Source organism: Oncorhynchus keta, chromosome 35, assembly GCF_023373465.1.
Source record: "Oncorhynchus keta strain PuntledgeMale-10-30-2019 chromosome 35, Oket_V2, whole genome shotgun sequence".
Taxonomy (NCBI): Eukaryota; Metazoa; Chordata; class Actinopteri; order Salmoniformes; family Salmonidae; genus Oncorhynchus; species Oncorhynchus keta.
Genome location: NC_068455.1, coordinates 30,286,494 through 30,311,620, shown reverse-complemented (window position 1 = coordinate 30,311,620; position 25,127 = coordinate 30,286,494). Strand labels below are relative to the sequence as shown.

Here is a 25,127-nt window from a genome sequence, read left to right as displayed (position 1 = left end):
CGGGAAACAGCAGAGGGAGCACTCCCCTATCCACATAGATGGGACCGCAGTGGAGAAGGTGGAAAGCTTCAAGTTCCTCAGCATACACATCACTGACAATCTGAAATGGTCCACCCACACAGACAGTGTGGTGAAGAAGGCGCAACAGTGCCTCTACAACCTCAGGAGGCTGGAGAAATTTGGCTTGCCCCCTAAGACCCTCTGAAACTTTTACAGATGCACAATTGAGAGCATCCTGTCAGGCTGTATCACCGACTGTTACGGCAACTGCACCGCCCGCCACCGCAGGGCTCTTCAGAGGGTGGTACGGTCTGCCCAACGCATTACCGGGGCACACTTTCTGCCCTCCAGGACACCTACAGCACCCGATGTCACAGGAAGGCCAAAAAGATCATCAAGGACATCAACCGCCAGGGCCTGTTCACCCCGCTATCATCCAGAAGGCGAGGTCAGTACAGGTGCATCAAAATTGGGGCTGAGAGATTGAAAAACAGCTTCTATTTCAAGGCCAGCAGACTGTTAAATAGCCATCACTAACTGGGTACAACCCGGCTACTCAACCCTGCAACTTAGAGGCTGCTGCCTTATAGACATGGAATCACTGGTCACTGTAATAATGTTTACATACTGCTTTACTCGTCTCATACAGTTGAAGTCGGAAATGTACAAACACCTTAGCCAAATACACTTAATCTCAAATTCCTGACATATAGTCCTAGTAAAAATTCCCTGTTTTAGGTCAGTTAGGATCACCACTTTTTATTTTAAGAATGTGAAATGTCAGAATAATAGTAGAGAGAATTACTTATTTCAGCTTTTATTTCTTTCATCACATTCCCAGTGGGTCAGAAGTTTACATACACTCAATTAGTATTTGGTAGCGTTGCCTTTAAACTGTTTAACTTGGGTCAAACATTTTGGGTAGCCTCCCACAAGCTTCCCACAATAAGTTGGGTGAATTTTCCCCATTTCTCCTGACAGAGCTGGTGTAACTGAGTCAAGTGTGTAGGCCTCCTTGCTCACACACACTTTTTCAGTTCTGCCCACAAATGTTCTATAGGGTTGAGGTCAGAGCTTTGTGATGGCCACTCCAATACCTTGACTTTGATGTCCTTAAGCCATTTTGCCACAACTTTGGAAGTATGCTTGGGGTCATTGTCCATTTGGAAGACCTATTTGCGACCAAGCTTTAACTTCCTGACTGATGTCTTGAGATGTTGCTTCCATATATCCATTTTCCTCCTCATGGTGCCATCTATTTTGTGAAGTGCACCAGTCCCTCCTGCAGCAAAGCACCCCCACAACATCATGCTGCCACCCCTGTGCTTCACGGTTGGGATGGTGTTCTTCGGCTTACAAGGCTCCCCCCTTTTTCCTCCAAACATAACGATGGTCATAATGACCAAACAGTTCTACTTTTGTTTCATCAGACCAGAGGACATTTCTCCAAAAAGTACAATATTTGACTCCACGTGCAGTTGCAAAACGTAGTCTGGCTTTTTTATGGCGGTTTTGGAGCAGTTGCTTCTTCCTTGCTGAGCGGCCTATCAGGTTATGTCGATATAGGACTCATTTTACTGTGGAAATAGATACTTTTGTACCGGTTTCCTCCAGCATCTTGACAAGGTCCTTGCTGTTGCTCTGGGATTGATTTGCACTTTTTGCACCAAAGTAAGTTCATCTCTAGGAGACAGAAGGCGTCTCCTTCCTGAGCGGTATGACGCCTGCCTGGTCCCATGGTGTTTATACTTGCATACTATTGTTTGTACAGATGAACGTGGTACCTTCAGGCATTTGGAAATTGCTCCCAAGGATGAATCAGACTTGTGGAGGTCTACAATTTTCTTTCTGAGGTCTTGGCTAATTTCTTTTGATTTCCCATGATGTCAAGCAAAGAAGCACTGAGTTTGAAGGTCGGCCTTGAAATACATCCACAGATACACCTCCAACTGACTCATGATGTCAATTAGCCTATCAGAAGCTTCTAAAGCCATGATGACATTTTCTGAAATTTTATAAGCTGTTTAAAGGCACAGTCAACTTAGCGTATAAACTTCTGACCCACTGGAATTGTGATACAGTGAAATAATCTGTCTGTAAACAATTTTTGGAAAGATTACTTGTGTCATGCACAAAGTAGATGTCCTAACCGACTTGCCAAAACTATAGTTTGTTAACAAGAAATTTGTGGAGGGGTTGAAAAACTAGTATTAATGACTCCAACCTAAGTGTATGTAAACTTCCGACTTCAACTCTATGTATATACTGTATTTAGTCAATGCCACCCAACATTGTTTATCCTAATATTTATATATTTCTTAATCCCATTCTTTTACTTTTAGATTTGTGTATTGTTGTGAATTATTAGATACTACTGCACTGTTGGAGCTAGGAACACAAGCATTTCAATACACCTGCAATAACATTTGCTAAATATGTGGATGTGACCAATAAAATTTGATTTGGAGGCACTTTATGTGTTGGGTGACTTGTTTAGGGGTGTGACTGTGGAGGGGGGGTGACCTCCAGTGACTGTCCAGAGTAAGTCTGGACAGTCACTAGAGGATGGATTTGAGCTGCTTGGGGAGATGGATTCAGGCTTGTGCCGTCCGACGGGACACATCTGAAGCACCACTCGTCAATCCCCCTCTCTCCCTCGTTCATTTGGGAGTATGATTTATACTTTTTGAAGTGAAGGGTCTTGAATCCCTCTATAAAGGAATTAAGAGGCTTCCCCTGAGACGGCATTCAAATGAGAGCATGGTAGGGATATGAGGGCTTTTTAATAGATAGAAATTAGTATTCACAATGGCTCAAACTGGAATCTGAAGGAACCTTTCAGGTGGAGAAGAAAGAGCCAGTTAAGAAAATAAATCTAAGAAGTTTAGCCTTTTCATTGCATTCGTGTTTTTGCCCATCAAGAAATGGTGGAGGGCTTTCTGAACTAGCCCAGGAGAGAGAGTGAGAGAGCTTGAAACAGAATAAAAATGCTCTGTAAATAGGCACTGTGGAACTGGAAACAATGCAAGGAAGAGTCTCAGACTGAGGGCTGTTCAGCTCCTCAACAATCCCCATGCCATGCAGATCCAGCAGTACAGGGGCTGACTTGGAGCTAGAGGCTTTGAGCAAAACTCTTTAGATAAACTTCTGCAATTATTTATATTTTTTTTGCGTTTTCAGAAACACTGGAAACCAAAGATTCTACATGAATATATTCTATGTTCGAGAAAGACAACCTTGGAAAAATACATCAGTTATTATTCAGCAGAGTCTTATATCCCAGTGAGGAGTTGTCTGTTGTATAGACAAGGGGTCAAGCTTGCCCCATATACAGTACCTGACTGTGCTAGCTAGTCTCATGGGGGACGTGGCTAATATCACACAAGCCTTTCTCAAGCCTTACCCATGTCCTCATCCTAACATGACCTTCTATGACACCACTCCTCTCATTCACTCTAAAGACCATTAATGCCCATGCCAATAGCACCAAAGCACAACTTTAACATGTTAGCCCAGCTGCTTGATGTGATGTCATCTGTATGCCCACCTGAGTCTGGAGGTCACGATGTCACACTTTGAGCTCCTGTCTCTGAGGAGTTGGTCAATGTTCTAACCCCCGCATATATTGAACATGTCTCTGAGGTACAAACTTTGATGTAGCATGCATCGGTTAAATCACGACTTGTGTTTAGCGACTGGTTCATTTAAGAGTTAACCACGTCTGTCAATATATTGAGCTTCAGAATGGAATGGGCTGAATGGCTCCAATAGGCCCAGGAGAGGTGGAGTTTAACCATGCCAACAACAATGAGTGCTGTGTGCATCCCCTACCTGGTTTTGCAGATGGAAGAGGAGCATCTCCGATGGGAGCTGTCTGGCACCATGTCAATGGGATAAACAGGTAACGGACATAGAGGGTTGAACTGAAACACATTTAGAAGATGTTAGGAGTTCACCCAGACGCATCAAAAATAGGGCTAGAGAGATGAAATGTCTTATTCAATAATTCAACACAAATATACCTGGCTCCGGTCTCTTTTTCCAATGGAAGGCAGCCATTGATAGGGGTCCTGAGAGAAATGCTTCATTCTCTCCATAGAAACTGACATACTGTTGTCCTGCAACACATAAAATGTGGTATTTTAGAACATATCACATAACTTGTTAAATACATGCATTAAAAGCCTGGTATCCATTAATGTTTGTCAAGGAATGTGCTTCTAGTGTGCCACTCTGCCCTCACCTTACTGGGAAGCCTCCTCCGGCCTTTCCTGATGCAGCGGGCAGCCACGCCAGGCAACCGGTTCAGACGGGCATGGTAACCTGCAACACCAAACCACACTGTTACCCAATCAGAACCGGAGAGAGTGACATTTCTGTTGTTTTATGTTATTTCACAATGTAAATGGGCTCCCGAGTGGCATAGCGGTCTAAGGCACTGCATCTCAGTGCAAGAGGCGTCACTACAGTCCCATAGAGTGGCGCACAATTGTCCCAGCGTCGTCCGGGTTTGGCCGGGGTAGGCCGTCATTGTAAATAAGAATTTGTTCTTAAACTGACTTGCCTAGATAAAAAAGGTTAAATATTTATTTTTATGTATAGCATTTTGATTAGCTCATCACCTCTCTGAGTGGGCCGTGCAGGCTGTAGGAAGGTGGGTGGAGCTGAGTCTGGTACTTCAAGGACAGGAGGAGTATCTGGGTCCCAGCTGGGCAGCAGGCTGGGAATGCCCATCCCCCCCGCTCCACACTCCCCCTCAAAGAACCAGTCACTCTGCTCATCATCACCTACAGCACAGGCAGGAAATTCAACACTGTTAGTCACAATGTGTACATTGGGAAATTCCATAACTGCTCAATATGATTCTGCATGACATTTAAACAATGATACAAAAGTATTTTCACGGATGGGCTGCACCAATTTATAATTTAGTGCTGTACAATTAACCATGGAATGAAGTACTGACTGCATGAGGGCATCTTTCCTACTTGGCCTGCATCAATCCTCTCTCTATTTGTTGACAGCCTCTCCACCACCACACAGCAGACCACCCTGGTCCCCAGACACTGCTGTCTCCACAGACCTGTCAGTCAACGGGGCGCATGCCTCTCACAGTCAAGGTGTAGTGACAACTGTTAAATCAGGGGCCGCCTCGCCCCACCACGGCTAATGAGATTAGCAGAGGCTTCAGCGCTCATTAACACGACATGACAACGCCTTATTAGAGCCGCCTGGGTGCCCGGCAACCAGCCTATTGTATCAGAACCTCTTTCTGTCTAGTCTTAGCATTCTGTTACACTTACAAAAGAGCACAGGCATAGCTCCATCCTTTGAACATTCAGGTAATGCTAGAATTAAAAGGCTTATTACATGCTTTTTGTTTTCATTTTGCACCATTATTACCTTTGTCATCTTATTTAATTTGCATATACATATGTAAATGACACAAACCACATTTTCATCCACAGTTTGTATGCGAGGAAAGTCATACCTTATAAAACAAAATCACAATAGCTGTGATGGAAACAGGAGGTTTTGGTGTAATTTTATAAATGCTGACAGAATTTGTTCCTTCGACATGTTTGGATATTTTTGTGTCTGCAAAATGTATAATGCGGGAAATGACGGTGGAAACACATTTGCGTGCAAATACTCTGAACAAAAATATGAACGCAACATGCAACAATTTCAAAGATTTTACTGAGTTATATAAGGAAATCAGACAATTGAAATAAATTCATTAGGCCCTAATCTATTGATTTCACATGACTGGGAATACAGATACCCTTTAAAAAGAAAACCAGTCAGTATCTGGTGTGACCACCATTTGCCTCATGCAGTGCGACACATCTCCTTCACATAGAGTTGATCAGGCTGTTAATTGTGGCCTATGGAATGTTTTCCCCCTCCTCTTCAATGGCTGTGCGAAGTTGCTGGATATTGATGGGAACTGGAACACGCTGTCGTACATGTCAATCCAGAGTATCCCAAAAATGTCTGGTGAGTATGCAAGCCATGGAAGAACTGGGACATTTTCAGCTTCCAGGAATAGTGTACAGATTCTTGCTGAAACATGAAGCGATGGAGGCGGATGAATGGCATGACAATGGGCCTCAGGATCTTGTCACGGGTATCTCTGTGCATCCAAATTGACATAGATAAAAAAAAAACAATTGTGTTCGTTGGCCGTAGCTTATGCCTGCCCATACAATAACCCCACCACCACTTCGGGCACCTTTTTCACAATGTTGACATCAGCAAAATGCTCGCCCACACGACACATCTGCCCGGTACAGTTGAAACCGGGATTCATCCGCGGAGAGCACACTTCTCCATCGTGCCAGCGGCCATCGAAGGAGAGTATTTGCCCACTGGTCGGTTACGACGCCAAACTGCAGACAGGTCAAGACCTCGGTGAAGAGGACGAACACGCAGATGAGCTTCCCTGGGACGGTTTCTGACAGTTTGTGCAGAAATTCTTCAGTTGTGCAAACCCACAGTTTCATCAGCTGTCCAGGTGGCTGGTCTCAGACTATCCTGCAGGTGAAGAAGCCAGATATGGAGGTCCTGGGCTGGCGTGGTTACACTTAGTCTGCGGTTGTGAGGACTTTTGAACGTACTGCCAAAAATATTTAAAACGACGTAGGCTTACGGTAGATAAATTAATATTCACTTATCTGGCATCAGCTCTGGTGGACATTCTTGCAGTCAGCATGCCAATTGCATGCTCCCACAAAACTTGAGACATCTGTGGTATTGTATTGTGACAAAACTGCACATTTTAGAGTTGCTTTTATTGTCCCCAGCAGAAGGTGCACCTGTGTAATGATAATGCAGTTTAAGTTATTTGGGACTGGGGGGCAGTATTGAGTAGCTTGGATGAATAAGGTGCCCAGAGTAAACTGCCTGCTACTCAGGCCCAGAAGCTAGAATATGCATATAATTAGTAGATTTGGATAGAAAACACTCTGCTGTTTGAATGATGTCTGTGAGTATAACAGAACTCATATGGCAGGCAAAAACCTGAGAAAAAAATTCAACCAGGAAGTGGGAAATCTGAGGTTTGTTGGTTTTCAAGTCTTTGCCTATCCAATATACAGTGTAAATGGGGTCAGATTGCACTTCCTAAGGCTTCCACTAGATGTCAACAGTCTTTAGAACCTTGTTTCAGGCTTCTACTATGAAGGGGGAGCGAATAAGAGTGGTTGTCTGGACACCAGGTGTCTGGCAGAATGCAATGAGCTACGTCACACGCGCGAGCTGCATTCCCTTTCATTTCTAAAGACAAAGGAATTGTCCGGTTGGAATATTATTGAAGATTTATGATAAAGAACATCCTAAAGATTGATTCTATACATCGTTTGACATGTTTCTACGAACTGTAATGTAACTTTGACTTTTCGTCTGGACTTGCTCGCGCATTGTGAATTTGGATTACTGGACTAAAAGAGCGAACAAAAATGAGGTATTTGGACATAAATGATGGACTTTATCGAACAAAATGAACATTTATTGTTGAACTGGGATGCCTGGGAGTGCATTCCGATGAAGATCATCGGTGAATATTTATAACGCTATTTCTGAGTTTTGTGACACCTCTCCTCGGTTGGAAAATGGCTGTGTTTTTCTGGCTTGGCGCTGACCTAACATAATTGCATGGTGTGCTTTTACCGTAAAGTTTTTGGGAAATCTGACAGCAGTTGCATTAAGGAGAAGTTTATCTATAATCGTATGTATAACACTTGTATCTTAGATCAATGTTTATGATGAGTATTTCTGTAATTTGACGTGGCTCTCTGCACTTTCACCGGATGTTTGTTTGAGACAATGCATTTCTGAAAATAACGCACCAATTTCAAATTAGGTTTTTGGACATAAAGATTAACTTTATCGAACAAAACACACATTTATTGTCTAACATGGAGTCCTGGGAGTGCCATCGGGTGAAGATCATCAAAGTTCAGTGATTCATTTTAACGCTATTTCTGTCTTTTGTGACACCTCTCCTTCTTTGGAAAATGGCTGTATGGTTCTGTGACTAGGCGCTGACCTAACATAATCACAAGGTGTGCTTTCTCCGTAAAGCCTTTTTGAAATCAGACACTGTGGCAGGATTAACAAGAAGTTTATCTTTAAAATGGTGTATAATACTTGTATGTTTGAAGAATTATAATTATGAGATGTCTGTTGTTTGAATTTGGCGCCCTGCAATTTCACTGGCTGTTGGCGAGGCGTCCCACATATCCCAGAGAGGTTAATCAGCTTCTTGATATGCCACACCTGTCAAGTGGATGGATTATCTTGTCAAAGGACACATGCTCACTAACAAGGATGTAAACAAATTTGTGCACAAAATTGGAGAGAAATAAGCTTTTTGTGCATATGGAACATTTCTGGGATTTTTTATTTCAGCTCATGAAACCAACTTGTACATGTTGCGCTTATATTTTTGTTCAGTATAATAATCAACATATCGAACTAAACTTGGAGTCACACAATGATATGGTGTGTGGTTCTCCCACTACAATTCAGAAAACCATACAGTTTATTAGTCTACAGATTAAATAACTTATGATGAACTTCACAGGGGGCTCTTGATGCTCCTTTCCAATAAATATTGACGGTCTTATTCTGGTGACATGAGGATCGATGCTTGACTGCCATTTGACAAATAACAATTATCCATAATAATCTCATCATATAGACTAGCCTACATCTGCGAGCTGTTGGCTACAGAGACCAGAGTAGGCACATTTGCAATTTAGGCAACAGTTTGTGATAAAACTATCGGTAGAGTTTAAAATGCGATGGAAACATATTGAACTTTACATTTTTATTCAGTACATGAAAAGTAGATTTTGTGTGCACTACATCATTGCACACTCACTTTTATCTGCAATAAATCCATTTATTGGAAACACACCACTGGTGAGAGAATGCACACATTTTCTTTATGCAAATTCTACAATATCTGCATGAAAATCTGTTGCCAACTGGATGGAAACCTAGTGAGAAATAAATATTATGCTGAACATTAATACCTTGTCTTCCCTCATCGTTAGTGAAGAGGCCAGGATCACTGCTGCATATGCTGCTAGTTTCACTGCAAACAGAGGAAGAAGAATATAATTGTCAGTATGCATTTCATGTTAACTTCTTAGCAGTCTTTTTGTAGTGATAATACTGATGTGTAACAAGAAAAATAAATATGTTGAGATGGATCATTTTAAAATGGGTGCATTTTAGGGTCAAAGAAGGTTGTGCCTTTGAAAATAGAACAATGTGAAGCAAAAACGTGCAAGCTCACTCCAAAAATGTTAACATGCAACATTCAATAACAAAATAATGAATCAGTCCCGAGCTAGAGGTCAACATAAATATAAAATGACACAAAAAGAGGAGGGGCGCTCTCCCCACTGGTTGCCATCCCCAACACAAAGGCATGGGGAAGGACTCTGGTCGAAGCCACTGAGTGACATGCACAATCTAATTGAATATCCTCCGCTGTCAGCTCCAATCTAATCTGTGCTGCGTTCTGGAGGATGACAGGAGTGCGGCAGATTCCCCTGCCTTCTCAGTCTGTGAGCAGGACCCGCGGACGTGCCTCCACACAACAACTGGCCAGCATCTGCTCTGAAGGCTGGTCCAACCCAGGCTGCTCCATGGCTGGCCCTCTCCATGCCTCCAGGCGTCCCCGTGTCACCCCTCCACCCCCCTCTGCCCCAGCCCATACCCCACCCTGGGCCTCTCTGCCTCTGTCACACCTCTGCCACTTTGGGCTGGGAGCTAAATAGACCCGCCAAGGTCACACAGGAGTCAGGACTATTTGTTTAACACAAAAAAAAAATATTAAAACTAAATATTGTCTTGATGAAGTGGGCATTGGTGGAGTAAATTTTAGAACTGTGTTCTGTGAATTTTAAGAATGAATATGTGTGTACATATTTCGTTTTTTGTTGTGTATCACTTTTTTAGATTATTACATTCAAACTGCCATGGATGGTCACTGATTTTGTCTTAAATTCTCTCACAGCATGCCAAGTAGCAACTGTAACACAAACATCCATGCTCAGTCCTTTGAGGCCATTTGTCCACTGGGTCAGAGGAAGTCTGAGGGTCTTGTTTGCATTGCATTTTGCTTTGTGGGGATCAGCGTTGACCTTGGTGACGAGGGAGAGAGACCGGCGGGGTCAGATACACGCTGATATGGTTCTTTGCCATATTGCACAGGCGTGGCGGTGACGGCAGGCTCAGACTAGGCTGCTGCCAGATGGTCCGGCACCATCTCCCTTCACACACCCAAGAAGCAGATGTGAGAGGGACCAGGCCTCTCCTGGGAATGTGGAAGACGTCTGGCCTAGCCAAGAACTCCAGGATCATCCCTCCCTCCCCACCCCCTTCCCCAGACCCTGGTTCCCCAGGCCTCTACTCAGCTGTCCTCCACCTCTGGACACACGGCTGAGCATCTGGAGCAGGGCTCTCTGTTCGACAGCAGTAGAGGGCATATCTCCTCACCATGCATCCTCCTGGCTATAGGCAGCAGCCCCTATAATAAACACTAATAGCCCTTTCAGGACGATTGTTACTCATCCTATAGCCCTTTCAGTTATTTGTCTCTGTCTCGCTATTATATACAGTGCATTCAGAAAATACTCAGAACCCTTTCCTTTTTCCACATTTTGTTAAGGTACAGCCTTATTTAAAATGTTATTTTTTTAATTCCCCTTTATTCCCCTGATCAATCATAATGACAGAGCGAAAACAGCCTAATTTATTAAAAATACCTTATTTACATAAGTATTCAGATCCTTTTCTATGAAACTTGCTATGAAAGTTGAGCACAGAATTGTTTCCATTGATCATGGACTGGGAGACTAGTCAGGATCAAGGGAAAGATGAACGGAGCAAAGTACAGAGAGATACTTGATGAAAACCTGCTCCAGAGCACTCAGGACCTCAGACTGGGGCAAATGTTTACCTTCCAACAGGACAACGACCCTAAGCACACAGCCAAGACAACGCAGGAGTGGCTTCGGGACAAGTCTCTGAATATCCTTGAGTTGACTAGCCAGACCCCGGACTTGACCCCGATCAAACATCTCTGGAGAGACCTGAATATAGCTGTGCAGCAACGCTCCCCATCCAACCTGACAGAGCTTGAGAGGAACTTCAGAGGAGAATAGAAGAAACCCCAAATACAGGTGTGCCAAGCTACTTCAACAAGTGCTTCAACAAAGTACTGAGTAAAGGGTCTGAATAATTATGTAAATGTGATATTTCAGTTTTTATATTTGAATAAATTAGCAAAAATGTCAACTTTTTTCTTTGAGGGGGAAAAAACTATTCAATCCATTTTAGAATAAGGCTGTACCGTAACAAAATGTGGAGAAAAAGTCAAGGGGTCTGAATACTTTCCAAATGGTCTTAAGGAGAATATTTTGAGTACAGGTTACACATGTACAATAATTATCTTTCTCTATAATAGAGGAACATTTAGAAATATGCACCCTTATCAAAAACAAGTTATGGCTCACAGATGGCAGCAGTACAACAGTTTCTTCCATTTCTGCATTTAAAAAATGTGTTTGCTTCCTATAGGGGGATTTGGAGCAAAGTTTGAAAAAGATCACAGGTATAAACAATTAATTAGAGCCACACATTAACTATTTATCCGTATTAAAGGTGTAATGTGATGTCGCTGGGAGCAGCCCTGAGCCAATGTGAAACCGTTTCCATTAAGTACTGCCTAATTAATTCCATTAATAATTGAGGCTGCCATTTTTCTTGGGACCAGTAGAAACACCTCTCTCTTTCATCTCCTCCCATGACCTTTATCAGGAAAAGTTGACATACCTTTTAGTCAAACTTAGCTAGTTTCAAATGCACTTGCGAGGACAAGGATCATTCCTGTGTTAGTATCAATTACAGGTAAAGCTCATCAAAACACTTGCCTGATGACTCAAACTTGTTTTCTTCCACTGCTCAGTCTGAGATTGGCATCATTGAAGTCGTTTGTGGTGACGTCAAAATAAAGGGTGTTGTACAAAATAAAGTCATCAGCGATTGGATCATCTCTAACCATTCAGAGTATCAAAGCCAATTTCTAAATGCAGCTTTACCCACATGTGTTCTGACTCTGGCCCAACCCATCAGTTTATGGGACTAATCAGAATGGTTAGAATGTTTGCGTTCTAGAAATCTTTGGATAGGTACTCAAATCTAGACTCATTGCGGAGATGAAACTAATGTCCGTGGGTCTGGTGTAGCGTTTGGCCAGATCAAGGAGTTTGGGTAGCCAAGCAATCAAAACACACGCCTCCCATTTCTTCTTCCCAGAGAAATACTATCACGTACTTTGCATCAGGCTCCATATCACTAAATAAGCCTCCACACTGATGTTCCCTTCAACCATGGTGGCACTCAATTAAGACAAGGACAGTTACGTGTTCTAACACACGACAACTGCATTCCAGTGTGGAATAAAAGCTCCCTTCTGACAAACCTCAGTCATTTCTGGTTGAACTAATCAGTTCCCCACACGGCCCCATTGTCTGCAGACAAGCCAGTGAGGTGAAGCAAAAACACAGTATCCAGATTAGGACTAATCATTAGGATATAATCCCTGGCTCCTGGGAGAGGCAGACCAGTTTGCGCAGAGATTACCGGTCGGCCGCCATTTATTGAGCCTGGGCTAATTCAGCAGAGGGGGGACAGAGACAGAGGGGGGCAAAGCGCAGATAACAATGGCTCCGTTGGCTCTTCAAACAAGCCGCCCCAATCCAAATCCATGCCCTCTTCCATGGGCGTCTTGAATATAAGGTTATCCCACTCTCCCTGAGCTCCTGTAATTGGATTAGTCTCAGAGATTTATGAAAATGAACTTCAGCAAATGGAATACAGCTCCAAACCGAAACTCTTCGTAGACTTTTCAAAAAATCCAAATTAGAAAGTGAATGTGTGGAGTGTGACAAACGCACGCACAATGGTTTGTGCTTTCCGGTGGAAATGTTGTCCATGTTGAACACACCACCAACAGTACCAACACCACAGCTGTAGACAAAGGCCGTGTCCCTGTTTGCATCCACCCACAGGTGAGGCCTGCTCTCTGGGCCAGACGGGGTACCAGGTGGCCATCCTGCCAGCAGGCCAACGCTGCTCTAATCAAGGATGTGGAGCCCAGCTGGAGTTGCCAACATCTGCTCCCAATGCACTTGGGCGGCTAAAGGCAGGCTATGGTCTGTGCATATACTGCATGAGCTGTGACCTTAAGGCAAAGGACATTTAAGAGATCAAACACAGAATATGAAGAGGTTAATGGAACGAACAGAGAGAGACTACTGAAACCTAAAAGGGTTCAAATACATTTTAAAAAGTAACTGAAGTCTAAAACATCAGATGGATGGAGCATAGCTTTTCCTGGTGTCTAAATATGGCTGTTGTACCACTGTCAACCCCCCATCACTTGCTACCATTTTCCCATTTCCTTGGACTCCAGCAGGACTTAACCCAGAGATTGTTTAGTCCTCAGTACAGAGCGGCAGTCTACTGAGCAGCAATCAGCAGCCTTCTGTTGTGTAAGTGAGAAATGATTGACAGCGTGCCACGGTGTTCCCATTTATTTCTTCTCCCGAGCTGTTTTCTGTCAGAACGGCTATTGATTTTTCCATAAAGTAAGAAAACAAGTACCGTTGAGGGGCCAGGGAGGTCAGGACAAATTAAACCAGAAGATGTAAAGCCCTCTGTCTCCCTATTATTGGTTACCACAGACTTCTTCTCCATGTTTTCTATATGGGCCAACAGATAATGAGATCATCAAGGGGAACACCCAGTGGAGGCAGGTGTCTAGCAGTGGGAGGGACATTGGGGAGAAGAGACCAACCAGCTTTACACACAGGCAGCACTATGCACTTCTTTGGGACGTCTATGCAACCAGCCTATTCCTCCACGGTCCAAGTTTCTATTTTCTTACTAGTGTAGTATACAGACACTGATGATTTCCACTCCGTTGAGGATAGCAGAGGTTAGGTTAGATTATTCACTGTGTATTTTTATGTCAAACTGGCTCAGCCCTAAAGTGTCCAGACAGGACTGAATAGGCCTATTTAGTAAACCCATTATTGTAATTAATATGACAGCATGGTAATTGATTGGTTCCAATGTCACTTATAGGCAGTCACAGTAGTATATCTAATTTAGATTTTTTTTTTTTATGCACACATTGGAATGCACTCAGTTGAACTCAGGACAGACATGTCTATATTATTCTTATTATTTGAAGCTATTCATTTTGAAACAAATCAATACCTCACCAAGCAACTTATTTACTTGTGACAATTTCTCCCAGCAAAGTAATGAGCTGAGTGATGCCTTGCGGCCACAGTATCAGCGATCCCTCCCCACTTATCACCTCAGAGAGAGAGCAGATGAGCAGGAGAAGGGAATATCATTCATTTTTTATGTCAATGAAATACTTGAAGGTGCAGAAGCATCAATGTGATGCACTTTTTTGTTTTAGATGGGGCCACATTGAATATTGACAACTAGATGTAGACAGGCAGTATAGATCATTTTAAATGCCGCTGTGTTTAATTGCCTCTGTCAGATAGTAGTTATGCCCATGACTTTTATATTACGGGCCAAACTGCCTCAGTAACTTCACCACCCAAAGGGTAAATGGAACGTGATATTTAGGGGTGATTTGTAGTTTGACTAGGTCTGTGTCAACAAAGGCCAGCAATAACATATTTTACAATTGTAGGCTATATTGTAAATATTGCAAAGGTTGCAAATATGATGTAATATTTAGGAAATGCCAAATTAAAACACTTAAAAAAAAACCACTATCCTAAAATATTATATTCTTTTAGATGTTATATTATTGTCCTGCCAAACTTGATATTTTCTCACACAAAAATAAAATTGATGTTTAGAACATTACCCTTCAGACATATTCTCATCAGACGCCTCTCGTTGCTCCTTGGCCTCCAGGACCAATGGGATCTTATCCTTCCAGCACTCCTCTGCCCTGAGGCCCACTCCATCAGCCTCCCTGTCCACTCCCACCCAGCCTCCAGCGCCCTTCTTCAGCCTGGACAGACGCTGCTTTTTGGACAACCTGTGGTTTCCGCCCCGCTCGCCATCCACCCCTGACACCGTCAACTTCTGCTGCAGGCTGACCGTCACATCAGAGGTCATGCGTTTGACCTTCCGCCTCCTCCTGAGTGGCCGTCCCGGGGTGTTCTCTGTGAAGGAGTCTGACTCAGGCCAGGAGTGCTGCTTGGTCTTGATGGCGTAGCTGTTGCTGGAGCAGGAGGGCCAGCGCTTGGCCATTACCATGTCGTCTGAGTCGCTGTAGTTGGCGGCGGAGGGGGCCGGGGCAGCATTCTCCCGGCAGTCCTTGGCTGCTTCGTCCAGGCTGGACTCGGAGGCCTCACTGAGGCAACGGCTGTGCTCCAAGGGGTGGAGAGAGGAGTCACAACGGCGTTTACGTCCCCGGCGCCGTCGGATCTGCCTGCGCTGTTGCAGAGGACTCAGAACCATCTCCTCCCAGAGCTCCTCTAGCTTGGTCTGCTCGGAGGTCTGCTCCAGGGCTGATACCAGGTCGTGCACCAGCTCATCCATCATGCTGCTGGGGGACAGGGGGAGAGGAATACTGGTAAGCTGGAGCAGTACATGTGTGATTGGCACATGAATAGAATGAGTATAGTGTAAGTTGACACTAGCTTATAAGAGGACAGTGTTTGATGCTGCAGCTGCCAACTACAACACTCAGAATCCTCTGAGAAGCTACGGTTAAAGCATAATGCACATGACTATGAAGATGTTTTGTTCAACCAATTGAACAACAATTGTGTTAGTCTTAATACAGCCTTCATAAACCCTTCATAGGGCCAAGGTAGATGCTATACAACTTATTTATAGCATACTGTATAAAACAAACTTGCAGGTCTGGCATCTGGCCACAAGTATCACAAAGACATGTGCTTAGGTTTTCTATAAAATGCTTACTGATCGTTTAAAGTGGAACCTAGGATTTTTTTCAGTTTAAAAAAAGTAATAACTATCATTTTCTCTTCTAGTGCAGTTTGTTTTCTGTACAGCGTTCCTCGGTCCACTACCCAGGGATAGTAACAGCAGTGACTACATAGCCTACAGAATGAATCTACTCACAACTCATTCCTTATTACAGCACTGCTACTACTGAAACACTTTTGAACAGAACATAAAGACAGAGTGAAAGAGATAATTTGATCATTAGGCTATAATCAGGACTGAATATGACCAATTGGATAGGGAAATTAAACTATTATGTAATATATATTGTGTGTAGCCTTCAGCACTTCGGCAGACTCCAAATAACTAGAAAGTTCATATCGTTCATCAATTTTGATGGTTTCTTCTATCGTTCTAAAACTGACCATGATAATTAGATAACAATAGGCCTAGCCTGGGGAGCGAGATGTGCTAAGAAAACCACAAACAAACAAAAAATGATCGTTGCGAAACCTTGATATCGCTTACAACGGTATCGTGACACAATTGTTGTTACTGCACTTAAAATGAGAACGCTGTTTGAGATTACATGCTCCGTTTCTCAATGAAATTATATCCTTATGTTATGTAACGATGCTGTTGTTTCCACTCACCAGTCGCAGTTCCTGCTTGTTTTGTTTTCACAGCTGTAAACATGAGACGTACTTCCGCCCCGCTGCCAAACGAATGAAGTAATTTCCGCCCCGCTGTCTTTTTTCGGTCTGTGCTCTCTTTATCAAGGCGGAGTATTGATAGCTGGTCGCGCTAAATGTGTCCTGTACAACTGCGGTGCTGCCCAGAGGTGATGAAATTCATACTTTAAAAAAAACAACACTTTTATCCAAAACAGCCACCGATGTTTTCCTCATTTGTGTTGCTCAACTCGCTTCTGTCAATTGAATCTCAGAGGTCAGTATGTCTCCAGTTCAGCAACACAAATTAGGAAAACATCGGTGGCTGTATTCCTTAAAATTATGAATTTAAGCAAATCGCGGGAGGACCGCAGTTGTACAGTGCAGTCATGCATTTTTTAAATGTACATTGCACAAGTATCGACTCGTGTTGCTAGAAAATCGCGCGACTAGTTATCAATACTAAACTCTGCCTCGATATAACGTATGCTTGGATATAACGGTTCTTGGATATGACGGATCCTTGGAGCGTTTCTATCCCATTGAAGTTTACATTTTAAACGATAAGGTTCCAAGGATCCCACAACCCAGATAGGATCTTTATCCCACCCCCCAGATAGGATCTTTATCCCACCCATAAAAAAAAGCTACCTTAGTTGAGCTATCTGCACTATGCTTAAAGGGGCAGTGCAGTTAAAAACGTGCTCTTTCACATTAAGAGGTCTAAATAACACTGAAATTGTGAACATGGTGATAATGCCCTTTTTGTGTAGGAGCTGTTTGAAAAAAAGTGCCTGGAATTTCAGGCTGTTCAGGTGGGATGGAACTTTTAGCCACATCATGGTGTCACAAAGTGATATGATTATAATAGACCAATGACTGTTCATCTTGGTAAGGGGGTTGGCTCTTAACCATCCTAACAGCCATTCAGAAGATATGTCAATATCTTCAAATTTGCTTCTGAACACCCACACAATCAGACTGAGAATTTCAAGGGCCAATGGAGGCTCAGGGAAATAAATGATAACACATATATTTTTGAGTTAGTTTCATTAAATACAGACACACACAGAGATTTATTAGACATACCATGATGACTTAAAAAATGTATTACAAAGACTGCATGGGGGCTTGAAGCACATAAGCTACCAGAGTCTAGTTATATATAGACATATACATAGACATATAACAAGGGAATAGAATTAATATCTTTATTTTGTTTTTGTTTTTAAAGGAAACTTCCCATGGGGCAATATAACAGTACATCATGTCAGGGCAACTGTTTTCTTGACCAGGCAAGCAATAGATGGGCCTATAATACAGCTAGTATGAAAACAGTATTCCTAGTGGTTTGCAGAATAGTTCCCTCAAAGTGACATTGTTCCTTGTGTGTTGAGAAAGACCCATTCTAAATGTATTAGATAAGTTCATACTTTTTTTAAACAATATAAATAAGTGTTTTTAGACAATGTCTGACAAGTGCCAATAATGGAAGTTTTCCTCAAAGCGAACGTGTGGCTGAATGAAAAGTCATTTACCACTCCTTTCAACTCTCAAATGAAGCCAGGCTAAGTAAAATAAAACATTTAATTTTCTGAGAAAATTAGCACAAAAGCCATTTAATCTCTCTCATCTTACTCTTAATAACTGCACATTTCCCCTTGGGCCCATGGGAAAGGGCCTCTCTGTGCCGCTGCCACCTTATCGGTCCTCTCCATATGTCAGCATGCTGAGCGGCTCCCTCAGTACCCAGCCCCCGGCCTCCTCTCACCGGGCCTGTGGGAGAGCTGGGCTCCAGGGCCCGCCATTGTTCTGGCCTGGGAGGCAGTCCGGGGAGAGGCCTGAAAGCCGGAGAGGGGGAATAAAAAAAACTCAGCCACTGCTTCATTAAATGCCAGCCTTTCACAAGCAAACATATCAGAAACAACCCCCTTTCAGAGGCGGTAATTAGCAATTTGGAAACCTTGCCCCCTCAGGATATACAGTTTCAATTTAGTCGGCAGGACAGCTTTAGATTCTAAGGCACTTAATATTCATTGTTTCTCCCATCTTCCCAATTTCTTAACGTACATTGTCTAGCCTTTCACTGGTGATAAAGTTTTTTTTAATCTGTCATGTAATTCTTCTTTTCAATGAGCCTTCTGCACGAGAATAAAACTTTTCTAGATCATTTTCAAAGGGATTTGTCAAGAATGTGTGGGATATGATAGCAAAGTGCTTTTCAAGAAGCGCCAAGCCGGAAATCCTGTAGAGTTGTGCATGCTTGATTAAGTTGAGAAGTAAATAGTCTGTTAAGAAAACTTGGGGCAACTCTGCCACAGAGGAGACTCTCCCCTCCACAGGAAAGGGCATTTGGGTCTTTGAATGTCAGGCCAACAAAAGCCTGAACAGACATGCAAGAAACTTGCATCACATGTTAAATATGACTGCGATGACCAATGGAGATTGTCTTCAGACAGCTATTGTAGCACGGCCTAGGCATCCTTATGCTGTTGCACTTGCTGTTGCACCCGGCATGCACAGCTCTACAGGATGTCCAGCTTTGCGCTTCTCGAAAAGCACTTTGCTATGATATCCCACACATTCTTGACAAATCCCTTTGAAAATTATTTGTAAACAGTACAGCTGAAATGATTACCATTACTTTTTTGACCATTGTTTGGTGGTGCTATAATACTTATTTTGCTGCCTGGATGAGAGGGAAAATGCTTAATAACCCAAGTCACACGCTTTACCTCAGGGGGCAAGAATAACACTTATCAGGGCCTCTCCGGATCCTTTGTTTCTTAATGCAACCCATTCCATTCATTTGCATTCTGCTTTGTCTAATAAAAATAATTGATTTTTGCCTCTTTCACATAAATGAAAAAGGAATGTGATTAAGAATTTTGTCCCCCCCCCCCAAAAAAAAAATCTAAATTCCAAGATCTCATCAAAAATGGAAAAATACATAGCTCATTAAAGCCAAAAAGAAATAGCTTAAATTGTAAAAAGAGGGACAGGGAATGAAATAATTAATGGAGTCCGAGTGAGCTATCTTTCCCAGGCAGAGCGTCACTAGGGAAGCAAACTCCCAGCCAGCAGAAATGAGCTACCTATCTGTGAAAAGAGTGACTGCTCCATCCTATTTGATTTGGCTTCCCTATCATCTCTTAAGAAGATGTCAGCCTTGCTTCGTCTATTGCTCTGAGCCTTTATCAACCCACAGACGCTCCGCTGCAAAAGGGGGAGCCTCATTTCAATGCCTTTCAAGGAGCAACACTAAAGAATAAGTGTTATGTGATAAAAAGAGGGTTGTTAAATAGATCTGTCTATTTGTATGGTAATAATGATCGCTTAAGGACCTGGGGCTCCGTGACTTGTAGAACAAGGAAACAAATCTGTATTCAGGTGTTGGGTTAACATGGCTCTCAAAACGACCTTGTGAAACTTTTACACAGTAACAAATGAGTTGCGTGCTACGTTTTTTCATTATTTCCTCTGCAGCTTGGTATTGGAGCATCCTGTGGCCGCTCAACACAACTCACTGATTTGTTATAAAATGGGGCCCTTGATACCAATGTTTCCCACAATCATATCATTGTTTGTTTTGGTCACATTCGGGGCTTGAAGGCCCCTGATTTCATTGACAAGGTCAGAACCATTTTCATGAAAGAAATACATCCTGATGTTTTCCATTCCTTCAAAATAAAGGACACATTGTTGATCGTTATTGTTGATCCAGTCACTGCTAGCTACAACAACCACTGTAAGACAAGAAACACCAACATAAACAACATGACAAAAGCCAAAACACATCTCTCATTAGGAATCAAAGGATTGTTTTTCTGGCCCCACATGATTAACAACACAGACCTCAGGAACATTGTTTTTGTTGTCAAGGAAATGAAACAGTGGTGAGTGTGTTTGTCGTGTCTCTGTACCTGGAGACCTTATTGTGGCACATTGTTCCAGTTGTGTTGTTTCCTACAGTTAGTGATGCCAGCTTGTCCCAATGAAGGCAGGGTTGACATGTCAATTTGGCAGAGGGGCGGGCCAGGGTTCACCGCAGTCGTTTGATCCTTTATCTCCCATTTTGATATCTCAGTCTTGTGTCAGTACAAACAACAACAGTCTGCCAGAGAGAGGCTGATGAACATGATTGATTCTTCAGACAGACCAGGGGATGAGTAGGGACCCTCCACAGATACAACAATGACATGAGCACTTGATGGAAAAGCTCCCCTCTATCCTCAGAGTAGCTGGAGTGAGTCAGGGTGTACTCTTTGTTGCCAACCCCCAATAGAAATGACATAATAAATAGAAATACACAATAAAGTTCAAGTCCATTTATTCAAATATCAATACACCTTGTGACATTCTTCACTGAAAAGCAATGGGTTCTCTATTTATTCTGTGTGGCCCTTACATGTCTCCAAAGAGTGAATTGGTAATGGAAGGGCTGGGGGTAAAATAACTAATTTCTCCATTAGCAGCCCCTGGTTGACCTGTGAGTATTCACAGCAGGCAGTCATGTTGGCCAACTCAGCTCTGCACCCCATGCCTGGCTCCATTATGGCCTTCCCCAGCCTGGTCACCCGCTTCCATTTATCTGGTGGGATAACTATAGAAATCTGTCAGGAGGCAGGGGGAGGTTTTTTCGCTCTGCTCCAGCCGAGCTGGCAGATTGAGAGCCTCCCGTAATGCACAAGTCTGTTTTTATTATTCTTGCTGGGGGAACACTATTTCATCAAGCGCATGATTCCACAGAAGAGAGGAGATAGCCCCAGCCGGCTATATTTCTTCCAATCAAACATTCCAAGGGGAAAAAATGAGTGGGTGCCATCAAATCACAGAATAATGCTGCCAGATTTTATGTAAAAAAGAAGGACTGATGGACAAATACAGGAAGGCAAGACAAGTTAAATGATGTGTGTTCAGGAGCTGAGATTGGAAAACTGACAGAGAAAAGCAGCCTCTTTGCTGGAATATAAATTGTTGTGCGCTGTAAAAAGGCTTTTATCTGGAGTGAATATGGGACGTAATACAAAGGTCAGGGTTAAGTCATTTTCTACGGCAAGTTAAGCGAATAATGAAGGCAAGCCCGCCTGGAGAAGGAGCAGTGCTACTGCCAGTTTGTCTTCATTTATTATGCCAAATCTCATGATTTTGGCGTTGCCACGGTGGGTGCTCTGGCGCGCACCAGTGGACGACATATCGCTTAATTTACACAAGGTAATGAAAGCAGGGAATGGGAGGACAAAACAATTTACCTGCTGACACAGGAAGAAGTGATTTGCGAACATGGGGGTGAACGGAAGAGCAGGCAGAGGGCCAAGGCAGAGAGGTGGAAGAGAAAGGGAGAGAGGGAGGGGGTGAGGAGGAGAGAGAGAGGCGGAGAGGGATGAAAGAGAGGGGGACAAAGAAAAAACAATAGAATGGGGGTTGGGAGGATAAAGGAGATAGTTGGGTGTTAATAGTTGGAAAGAGAGCGAGAGAGAGATGGAAGAGGGTGTTGGTGGGGGGGCTGGGCTCTTTTGATCACACCACTATTCTGATCACAGGCATGATGATGGCTCTGGTAACTCCAGTTTAAACACACACACACACACACACACACACACACACACACACACACACACACACACACACACACACACACACACACACACACACACACACACACACACACACACACACACACACACACACCTGATAGAGAGTCTGTTCTGAAAAGGCCCTTGTTTTACTCCTTCCCAATTTGAATAATTTAAACTACGCCACTCCAGTGGAGGGGGTGGGGAGGGTAACAATAATCATCATACTGGCAATACAACAGGTATTTCTACCCACAGACATCATACGTTTGTAAGACTGCTATCTCAAGCTACCCTGTTTGACAACCACATTACGGTAGTTTAACACAATCACGTTATGTAAAGTTTGCCGCACACATTTTGAATCTTGTGTGAATGTTGGCACAGATTGACATGTGTTCCCTATAAAATGAGCTGTTTACTTACAGAGGAGCTGAAACCTTCAGACTTGCGCTGATGTTTCGTAACATTCTCCTATAGAGTTCACAGACATACACTAAGCGTCCTAGAATTGCCAGATGGGTGGCGACAAAGATCAAAATTGAATGAATTGCGACCATTCAGCTGATGTTCGTTCACTTGAGCAGATAAGAGTCTGACTTGTGACAATGCTTGTGGAGAAGCCAAGTAATTTTCCAATCTCTACCATTCAGGCCAGGCCACTCTTTAGGGCCGTAAGATCAGATGAGATTCAGCATTTGCTTTTGTAAGAAACTACAGTCTATTTTCCTGCACACTGTAACAAAAATAATCAGACAGCGAATCAGGCTTTTTTAGTCTCCCTGGAGTGGGACTATAGGGAGGGGAGGAGAAGAGGAGAAGGAGGGGTGAGAGATAGAGAGGCGTCTGAGTCTCGTCCCACTGGCCGCCCACAGTGGGTGGTTGTGGTGATGATAAACGGAGTGGCGGCACAGCACTGAGGCTCTGCTGGCACGGCGCGCAGCAGGACCAGACACTGAGAGGAAGTGTCACTCTCCACAGGCCTGCTGGGTCAACCTGGAGTCTGCTGTGTCCTGCTGTTTGAGTCTTCACAACAAATCAAACACCATAACACCACCTCCCTGAACACAGCTGGAGGCCCTCCGCTGTCTGGAAGAATGTGCTAACAAACTCTGGTGCTCATCCAGAATGAATTGAGCAGCACAGCACTGCTCAATGAATATCTGAATGAAACATAACCATTCAACTGCTTACAGCTGGGAGCCCTGTTCTCCCTGGGAGGGTAACTGATCTTTGGGCCCTGGGCCTGAGGGTGCTCCTCCCACAGGCTCCCCTCTCCTCCACCCTCCCCTGCCCTGGCCCCTTCCGTAGGCTCTCCTCTTTCCTCCACCTCACCCTACCCTGCCCCCCTCCGTAGGCTCTCCTCTCCTCCACCCTCCCCTGCCTTGGTCCCGTCTGTAGGCTCTCCTCTTCTCCACCCTTCCCTGCCCTGGCCCCCTCCGTAGGCTCTCCTCCACCCTCCCCTCCCCTGGCCCCCTCCATAGGCTCTCCTCCACCCTTCCCTGCCCTGGCCCCCTCCATAGGCTCTCCTCCACCCTCCCCTCCCCTGGGTCCCCTCCGTAGGCTCTCCTCTCCTCCACCCTCCCCTCCCCTGGGTCCCCTCCGTAGGCTCTCCTCTCCTCCACCTTCCCCTCCCCTGGGTCCCCTCCGTAGGCTCTCCTCTCCTCCACCTTCCCCTCCCCTGGGTCCCCTCCGTAGGCTCTCCTCTCCTCCACCTTCCCCTCCCCTGGGTCCCCTCCGTAGGTCCTCTCCTCCACCCTCCCCTCCTCTGGGTCCCCTCCGTAGGCTCTCCTCTCCTCCACCTTCCCCTCCCCTGGGTCCCCTCCGTAGGCTCTCCTCTCCTCCACCTTCCCCTCCCCTTGGTCCCCTCTGTAGGCTCTCCTCTTCTCCACCCTTCCCTGCCCTGGCCCCCTCCGTAGGCTCTCCTCCACCCTCCCTCCCTGGCCCCCTCCATAGGCTCTCCTCCACCCTTCCCTGCCCTGGCCCCCTCCATAGGCTCTCCTCCACCCTCCCCTCCCCTGGGTCCCCTCCGTAGGCTCTCCTCTCCTCCACCCTCCCCTCCCCTGGGTCCCCTCCGTAGGCTCTCCTCTCCTCCACCTCCCCTCCCCTGGGTCCCCTCCGTAGGCTCTCCTCTCCTCCACCTTCCCCTCCCCTGGGTCCCCTCCGTAGGCTCTCCTCTCCTCCACCTTCCCCTCCCCTGGGTCCCCTCCGTAGGCTCTCCTCTCCTCCACCCTCCCCTCCCCTGGGTCCCCTCCGTAGGCTCTCCTCTCCTCCACCTTCCCCTCCCCTGGGTCCCCTCCGTAGGTCCTCTCCTCCACCCTCCCCTCCTCTGGGTCCCCTCCGTAGGCTCTCCTCTCCTCCACCTTCCCCTCCCCTGGGTCCCCTCCGTAGGTCCTCTCCTCCACCCTCCCCTCCTCTGGGTCCCCTCCGTAGGCTCTCCTCTCCTCCACCCTCACCTCCCCTGGGTCCCCTCCGTAGGCTCTCCTCTCCTCCACCCTCACATCCCCTGGGTCCCCTCCGTAGGCTCTCCTCTCCTCCACCCTCACCTCCCCTGGGTCCCCTCCGTAGGCTCTCCTCTCCTCCACCTTCCCCTCCCCTGGGTCCCCTCCGTAGGCTCTCCTCTCCTCCACCTTCCCCTCCCCTGGGTCCCCTCCGTAGGCTCTCCTCTCCTCCACCTTCCCCTCCCCTGGGTCCCCTCCGTAGGCTCTCCTCTCCTCCACCTTCCCCTCCCCTGGGTCCCCTCCGTAGGCTCTCCTCTCCTCCACCCTCCCCTCCCCTGGGTCCCCTCCGTAGGCTCTCCTCTCCTCCACCTTCCCCTCCCCTGGGTCCCCTCCGTAGGCTCTCCTCTCCTCCACCTTCCCCTCCCCTGGGTCCCCTCCGTAGGCTC

General features: G+C 45.0%; 1 protein-coding gene across 8 annotated transcripts in view; it reads right to left on the bottom strand.

Moving 5' to 3' along the window:
• LOC118368311 (G patch domain-containing protein 2-like) overlaps positions 1 to 17,275 on the bottom strand; it is a 36,831-nt gene extending 19,556 nt beyond the window's left edge. For 2 of the 8 annotated variants that reach the window (XR_004822299.2, XM_035752313.2), the window contains exons 1-7: positions 16,647 to 17,270; positions 14,939 to 15,628; positions 9,042 to 9,103; positions 4,623 to 4,787; positions 4,244 to 4,323; positions 4,023 to 4,118; positions 3,832 to 3,923 (exon numbers count right to left, since the gene is read on the bottom strand). Coding sequence is in view for 7 of the 8 variants with exons in the window: in XM_035752313.2 (XP_035608206.1) it covers positions 3,832 to 3,923; positions 4,023 to 4,118; positions 4,244 to 4,323; positions 4,623 to 4,787; positions 9,042 to 9,103; positions 14,939 to 15,624 (1,181 nt within the window). In the remaining variant the exon portion in view is untranslated. Of the gene's footprint in view, positions 1 to 3,831; positions 3,924 to 4,022; positions 4,119 to 4,243; positions 4,324 to 4,622; positions 4,788 to 9,041; positions 9,104 to 14,938; positions 15,629 to 16,646 lie in introns of all 8 variants that reach the window. The other 6 variants (XM_035752315.2, XM_052496852.1, XM_052496849.1 and 3 more) reach the window with 5 other exon arrangements.
• Between the last annotated feature and the right edge of the window lie 7,852 nt (positions 17,276 to 25,127).